General features: G+C 40.8%; 1 protein-coding gene across 3 annotated transcripts in view; it reads right to left on the reverse strand.

Moving 5' to 3' along the window:
* Window positions 1-4,147, reverse strand: part of CDIN1 (CDAN1 interacting nuclease 1) — a 131,477-nt gene extending 127,330 nt beyond the window's left edge. The window contains exon 1 of one of the 3 annotated variants that reach the window (XM_074148869.1): window positions 3,790-4,147. In XM_074148869.1, the coding sequence (XP_074004970.1) occupies window positions 3,790-4,130 (341 nt within the window). In that variant the 5' untranslated portion in view covers window positions 4,131-4,147. The remainder of the gene's footprint in view (window positions 1-3,789) is intronic. The other 2 variants (XM_074148868.1, XM_074148870.1) reach the window with 2 other exon arrangements.
* Between the last annotated feature and the right edge of the window lie 4,259 nt (window positions 4,148-8,406).

Below are 8,406 nucleotides of genomic sequence, written 5' to 3' on the forward strand. Positions count from 1 at the left end.
ACTCAGTCTTAAGTGGCTAGTAAAAGAAATAACATTGATGCCATACATTTAAATTTCTTTAGGGCCTTTATTTCAGTATGAACCATCACTGAGAAAGTGGTAAAAATGAGCAAATAATAAACAGATTATATTTTCCAATTTACATTTTTACATTGTGAGACATTACCATGCAGATACGTGTTCTTTCTAAATGAAAAATCTTGTTGGGATGTTTTCCAGGTCTGGTGCCATTTAATAAAGCTATCAGTAATTTGGAGAAAGAGCAACATAATAAGAGAAAATGTGGGTAACACCTGAAGTGATATTAAGTAATGAAGAAGACAGGTCATGAATGTAGAGGAATGTGCATCACTTGATATGCTCTAGGAACAAAGATTGTGTGTATTCCAATAATCAAACAGGAAGTTACATACGTTACAACCAAATATCCATACTCAAATATCAAGTATATCAATAGGAAACAGTGCGTCACATTTTTCTCTTGCTTATTGGAAAAAAACAGAAAGAGGAAAAAAAAAAAGATTCTTCTCTCACATTTATGCCAGCTTCCCTTACCTTTTTGCTGTAAGAAAAGCTCTTCCTGATCACTAGGAAGGAAGCTTTCACAGAAGGGACACAAACAGGATAGTACTTCTTTGAACAGATGCACGGAAGAAAAGTTAAGACCTGCACAGAGCAGCTGTTGTAAATTCTAATACTTTTAAATCCTAGTACTTTGAAACTCTCTATAAACACAGTTTGCACTCAAATAGGCCCAAAAAAAGACAATGCTTCTTTTACAGGAATAAAAGTTAAGATACTGAAAGGGAAGTTGGGCTAGAGGCACTAAGTTTGTTTATCAACTTTAAGTAAGGAAGAGAAACAAGACAGACTGCACTAATTATGCTATGGAAGAATACAGCACTCCTAAATCTCACCTGCTGAAGTAGTTCAATAATAGTAAAGAACAAACTACCCTGTTAAAAAATGATTTAGATTCACAGGTCACGTTGGCAAGCACCACATAGTATACCTATATAGGTGGTAATAGTTTTATGGAAATTAAAAATTATTTTTAGGGAGAAATTTCAGAACAAGACCAGGCCCATAACAAAGTGTGAAAGATACTTTATACAAATAAGAAGCATAAACTGTGAGTCTTCGAGAAACACAACAGACAAGGGAGGAATCGACAGGTAAGACCACATTAGAAAAAAACCTGAGCAGATTAATGCAGAAATCCAGAGATCCTCAAGATCTATGAGGCAGCAGGAATCAGAAATACTTGAAAATTGTCAATTTATGTATTGTATTACCAGTGGAATACTGAGCCTGCCCAGGGAAAGACTGAAAGTGCAAGGTGAAAGCAGCTGTTATGGATGTTAGTACTTTCCAGATTGAATCAGCAACTGTTGCCATATAATAATGACAAACTGGTTATGGACACCTTCATCACATTGCAAGTGCCATGATAGATTCTGAAATACTCTCTTTAAAAGACTGAATTAGAAAGTTGGGGTGAGGGGGTTTGTTTGATTTTGGTTTCCATAAAGAAAAAAAAAGCATCCAAAAAGTCCAATCAGACCCTTCTCATCTTAGAAGAGAATGACACAGGTTCTAGATTATAAGAAACTTACTCCACAGTTATAAAACACATCACTGAAAAGCCTCCCCTTTAGCACTTAAGATGGCACGCAAGTTTACAAATCTCTGCAGGTTGCCTCTTTTACAACGTATCGGTTATAGAGACTGCCTGTTTTTCACGTTATAACATGTATCTATTTCAATGCATCTCCCTTGCTGCTAAGGCAAGCAGTGGCCTTGGAATGCAGAGTTGTCTTTTATTTAGCTGCATCTCAAAATCATTAGCCCAACACATTTGTTACTTAAAACTTTTTCTCTGAGGGTCTTCTGCATCTGCTCTGCTATGAGAAATAAACAAAAAGACGACAAACAAACATCGCTTGCTGAGCCATTCACAGAAAGGAGACCTGCAGACCTCTTCAAAATATACTTCAGACAGACATTTTTTAAAAAAGGTATCAATTCATTCATCATTCAAATAGAAGATTTTAGCCTTCTCCCAGGATGGACAAAAAAAATTCAGGAGAGGCCTACAAGTGGAATTCAGAAGAGAACATTCTCATCTCATAATGTGGATAACAAGATATCAGTATGTTAAACCAGCAAATCATGGAAGCAACTACTATTGCTCATCTCTACTTTTCAGCGTTAGCCACACCTGAGCCAGCTACTTTAGAAAAAATGTATTTTTTTTTCCTGTGATAACTCTACATTGTAACTAGTACATAGTTTTTCAGGAGTCATCAAGTTCCAAAACTGAGGAGTCAATGGATCTTTTGCAGCATCAAAGAAGTGGACTGGGAAGTAAAATGTACCAGCAGAAAGGCCTGGTAGTTTTCTGACAAACTTCTTTTCCCTGTTGCAGACACTCATGTGCCTATGGATCTGTCTTGGAAGCGGGTTCCTACACACAGTGTCTGACCTAGCAAACGACCCAAATTCTAACCTTCTTTCAGGACAGCTTTATAAGGATACAAAAAAAGAGAATGTGTCCATGTGTATGTGCATGCACGCATACGTACACACTAGCGCTCTCTTCTAATTTCATTAGCACCAAAGTGATAAAGTCAAGTCTAAGCTCCTTAGACATATGCTGTCGCAGTAAGTGGTCTCCCAAGTTGCAGAAGTACCATGCAAGGTGAGCTGGGCTCCCTACAACCCAGCTCACTGAATCAACCACATTGCTTCTCTGTAACAGGGCTATTCCCTCAGCTTGATTTTTAGCTACATTACACACTTTTCTGAAAAGCAAAAGATTTCACTAGACAGTTTAAAAGCCTAAATTAATGTTGGCTCTTCATCTACTTACTTAAGTTACACGCAGCTTCAGACAGTTTTCTCAGCTGTGCTTGTGGTAAGACTAGCAATGCTTTCTCAGGAAGCATGGGAACGATTTTCTGTTTTACTTATTTCTCTCTCACCAAATTATGTACAGCACTTAAAACCCTGCAGTTTTCTGGTGCATTTTAGAGACAGCACCTCTCCTTTCCCGTCCAATTCAGCACTAATAATCCTTCACCAAAACCTGGAAAAAAAAAGAAAAAACCTTGCAACATGTCCTTCACAACTCGTGTTGGTGGTAGTAAGCAAATTCTGGCAACAAAGATCAGTGCGTGAAGCACATCCTGTCATGTACACCTTTCCATGCTAGCCTATGGTCATTTGCAAACGTCTTTGACAATTCTGAATGCAGCTCAGGCAAGGAAGCAAACAAATACTCAGATAGAAGTTCCAACCTTTAACTAGAGAGCAATATCAAGGAAAGAGTTATGGGTCTGGAAAGCGCCATCTCCCTCAGCCACCGGGGCTGTGGTTATACAGGTCAGGTTCCACCCTTGGTCTCAGCCACCGAGGAACGGCCTGAGCCTCAAGGCTTCATTCACATAAGAATATCTACTTGGTGTTTAAGAGCCTCATGGAGGGATCTGAGAGCTTTTATTTGGACGTGTGGGGGGAAGACGCGCTCTTTATTTTGTGCCAACTTCTCGGGTCACAGAGAGCGAGCAGCACCCTCCTCCCAGCAGGAGGGTGACCGTCGATGACCGTGTGCGTGTCCAAGTGATTTTTGTACCGTGTGGGGCCTGGAACTGGGGGCACCGGCTGGAGCCGGCGGAGGGCCCCCCAGCGGCCCCCCGCCCGCCAACTGCGAGCTCTCCGGCCGCCGCCCGGGGCCCGAGCCGCCCGCCCCGCAGTGGGCAGCGGCCGCGGCGGGCGGGTAGCACTTACCTAGGGAACTTCTCCTTCAGCTTCCTCAGGCTCTGCCGGGTGGGCTGCACATGCCCCAGGAACTGGGCTATTTCATCGTACTGGGCTTTGCTCAGCTTCATGCCTCGCACCGCCTCACCCCGTGGCGCCGGGCCTAAGCGGCGGCGGGAGAAGGGAAGGCAGCGGGCTGCCGCTCCGAGCCCCGGCGAGAGGCAGAAGGCTAGGGGCGGGGGATGCGTGTCGCGGCAACCGCGGGGCGCCCTTTGCTGCAAGGCCGGTACGGAGGCAGTCAGGGGCGGCCGCGGCCACCACTTCCCCGCAGCTCCGCCCCACGGCCCGGCCGGGGCGGGGAGAGCCGCCATCCCGCGGCGCTCAGCTCTGCGCAGCCGCGCAGGGGGGGAGTGGGGTGCGCGGCGCACAGCTGGTCGGCCGCACGGCGAAATGGCGCTTGTTTGGGGGCATCGTCACCCGCGTAACCCTCGAGTTTCGCACAGAGGCGGTCTCACGCCTCGCCCAGGGGTGGACGGGGTGCCGGTCCCCTCGTGGCTGAGGAGGTGCCCGCTTTCGCGCCTTACAAGCCGCCTTCTGCTTTTACGTCGGGGAGGGCGGAAGGAGGAAGCCGCCGGCCCTGGTGCCCCCGGGCTGAGGAGATCGGCGTAGGGCGAGGGGGTCGGCGGCCTACGTGTGTCGGGCTTCTGCCGTGTGTGGTGGGGCCTGCCCGGCGATAGGGTGTGTGACTCCCGCTGTATTATGGCCTTAAAGTATAATTTTCAAGGCTCTTTCCAAAAGTCACTTTGAAATGACAGTTTCTTTGGGTTTAAAGAAAAAACAAATGCTGCAAGTAGGAGGGCTGGGGCTACAGCCCCTGACAGGGCCCGAGTGCTGCTAGCCTGCAGCCTCGCACATACCCGCAGGAATGGCTCCTGCTAAATTGTAGAAGAAAACCATCCAAGTTTGTGCTTGGATTTACTTCAGTGTTTGTTGGAGTCTTTAGGTTTGTTAGGTCTTATGTTGTAAGCAAATCATATTATTAAATATCATTTAAATACCAGTGTGTTGCAAGCCTTAGTCTCCATGCTGGGCATTTTTAATTACTTACTGAATAATTTGGAAGATTTAGGGATCTTGGAAGATGCCCTTTTATAAACAACATGTAAAAACCAGAGGTTGTGAAGAGAATTAACCATGCATTTGACTGAGAAATACAAATAGGCTCTTTCATTTTACTGTAATCACATTTGTGCACTATATAGAGGCTACTGGAGTCCTAACCTTGAGGTTTCAGGGACTTAATCCATGAAATTTGCTTTAGATCTCAGGAACTTAATTTTTTATTTTGAAAATTTTAGGTTCTGTTCACTTGCTTTTTATCTTGAAAGCTTTAGGATCACATTTTAAGTGTTTTTCTGCATCTTAGCCAGAAACTTGACAAAGTTTCTTGCAAGAGTACAAGATCTGGAACTTGAAGGAAAAATGAATAACATGGGTATGTCAGCAGGGTTAGTAATTTCTTTGTGAGACTGGCTTCTAATTGATTGAAAATGCCCAGTGAACTCTCTGTCACTTGATCCTATATGGATTTTAGTGAGTTCCGTTTGGAACCAAGAGCCTTCCTGGAAAAGCTATTTCTGGTACCATGGCCTAAATATAAATGTTTGAAACTCATTAGTTACCTCACAGTAAAAGAAAATACTAAGCCAAATTACAGATTCCATTCCTTACTGAGAGATCAAAAAATAATATATAAAACTGAAAAAAGAGCATTCTTTTGAAGGAGAGTATTATTTAATATAAAGATACTTTATTTTCTTTAGGTCTATCAAGTAGTATCCTTACTACTAGGACATATGTGTGTTTGGGAGGGAAAGGGGTGTTCCTTTTAGTCTGATATCCACTTTAAAGGCCCATAAGGCTATAAATTTTTAGGGGCCACAGAAGAGGTCATTTTACTCAGTTTTCCCAAAGATGAAAATTATGACTTTTTCCTTTGAAACAGATTTTAAAAAAAAATAAAATTAAATGGTCCTTCGCTACCACTACTGCTGCTCCTTTAGAAACGATCAGTAATGCTTCTTATAAAAAAAAAAACAAAAAACAAAAAACAACACCTTTCTGTCTTTATTGAGGAATAATGTCAAGTGAAACTGTTTTTAAAAACTGTAATGTTACTTTCTATACCTTCTGTCTCTGTTCATTTCCCTTGTTCAGTAATACATGGTTTTGATTATTTTTTTTTGTAAAGCAAATGACACTTCAGTCTACAATGCACAGAAGTGAAAGAGGTTAGAACTGCAGTATGAAGTTACCAGTCTATGGACCAAGCTACAAACATCTCATGTACGTAGTATGTATAACTAGATATATTTTGTAGACTCTTGTACTGGAACAAGGTTTTGTAGATTTCAAAATTATTTAAAAAAAAAAAAGGAAATAGCCTTCTAGCATAAAGGTTTGCTGAAACCAAGAGGAGCTAATGTGCTGTCATAAGGAACTGTTGCTTTTCATCGCAAAGAAGCATTTTGCATGGTGATATGAAAAATATGCAAAGTACAAGCCACTCTTTGCCTCAATCAGTTACTACAGAACTATTCCAAAGAAATGATCAAAAATCCAATGAGAAAAAAGAAGGATGTTCCTTGCAGAAAGAGTTCATTGTGTACTTTTTTCCCAGCAAACTGGGATAGTAAAACTATGTAACTATGTGGAGTTTTACTACATAACACAAATGTCAGACCATGTGTAATTTAGCTGTGGACATCTATATTTTAAGATGTTGTAGATGGTGGAAGTTTGCATGAATTCAGTAAGCAACTGGATGAAATACAAAAGAAAAAATGCATGAAAATCTTAAATTTACCTTTGGCTCAGGGAGTCTCAGAGCTGCAAATGGTTGGATGCTGAGGGAACGTTTTCAGTAAGCAACTGTGTTGCTTTGTTCTTAAATTGTTTCCTTGGTATCCGGCTGCTCATGATTTTTGCTTTGGGATTGGGTTCCAGTCCATCTATTGTATAAACTAAGTTTCTTTCCAAGAAGGACAGAGGACTAAAGAGAAAGAAGCTATGGGAAAACCAAACGACTAGGAATGAAAAATGAGGGGGGAAAAGGAAGAGGACATGTAAGCTATAGGGGAAAGATAAAGATAGGGAGACAGAGCAAAACACCTGGCAGAGAACTTCCAGTAATGACAGTCATTCCTTGCAGGTAGCTTTGATGACTGTTGGTGCAGAATAGTAGGTAATGGACCCTTGGTCTGGTTTTTATTTTGTGTTAGTTGCTGGGTTAACTATGATATTAGTAGATGTCTCCCATCACTTTAAGAAGATGATTGTGTAGTGTGATTTACAGCCAAGTTCAGAGTTAAAATGACATTCATTATTCTCCACAGAGCTTAAAACCACTGTGTTTTGAGAATAGGTAATTATAGTATGATATTATGACGAATCAATTCAGGCACAAGGTGCAAATTTTGATTTGATTTTTATGACCTTACAGCTATCTTCTTACTTTACCACCCCATTTCTTGATAGACAGAGTCTCTGGTCCACATTGCTTTCTGTAACAAAATTAACGTAAAGACTACTAGCAGTCATATATATTATCCAATGTATTGATTGCAGATGCTAGTGTTGGGAACTACAGTATGACTAGAATCTCATTTGCAACTGATTGGAGTGTTTGCTACAGTTTTCTAATGCTTGCAATATTCCCACTTCACTGAGTTTGGTGTACGTTTCTACAAGTATTTTTCAGTCTTCTGATATATTTTGTGTGATTTTTTTGTTGTGAAATTCATCTCTTCTTACGTGACATTTTTGAATCATAAGAAAAACTCAAGCATGCTTCCACTTAACTTGGTAGCAACTGTATCTGTAACAGGTCTACTAAACACCTCCACAGGATACAGTTGTTACCTCATAAACAAGGAGAACCTTCAATTTATGATCTAATTTACATCCATAGGTTTTAATGTACTTTCTGAAAGTGATTGTATTGTGAAACAAACCATGATATCTTCAGTATGTATTAAACAAAGAATTGGCCTATACATCACTGTTAAACATTAACTGTTTTGCCAATTCACGAGATGATAAGTCACCGTAAGTTTCTGGGTTTTCCCTAAAAGTATTCATGGGATTGCTTGATACCACAACAGTGTGAAGAACATGACAGCAATAGAATGACTATACATAGCAGAATACCAATTAAAAAAGGCAGGCAGGCCTTGTTTTCTTTAGATCTTCAGACTTCAGATTTGTTCCTCATAATCACAGAAGCCATTGAGGCAAATTAATCTAGTTTTCTGTACTATTAGTATACCCAATATATCTTTCTTTAAAATACTTACTTGCTTGTTGAAGTAATAAAAAAAAACCAAAAAACAAAAAAACCAACCCAACCCAGGAAGTGTGCATTTTTGCAGTGTTTTGAAAACACTGCTTTAAATGCATGGGGCCTGATCTACGGTCAATTGAAAGTCTATCAGTTTTAATGGACTTGGGCTGCTTTTATGGTTCTAAGCTGCATGTTTATGTATTTTCTGTAACAAGCTCTAAAAGATTTTTGAAAATGATGCGTTATTTAAAAATCAATTTCGATAACTGAGATGGTAACATGCCCTAAGTGTTCTTATCCTGCCA

Source organism: Numenius arquata, chromosome 6 (genome assembly GCF_964106895.1).
Source record: "Numenius arquata chromosome 6, bNumArq3.hap1.1, whole genome shotgun sequence".
Lineage (NCBI taxonomy): Eukaryota > Metazoa > Chordata > Aves > Charadriiformes > Scolopacidae > Numenius > Numenius arquata.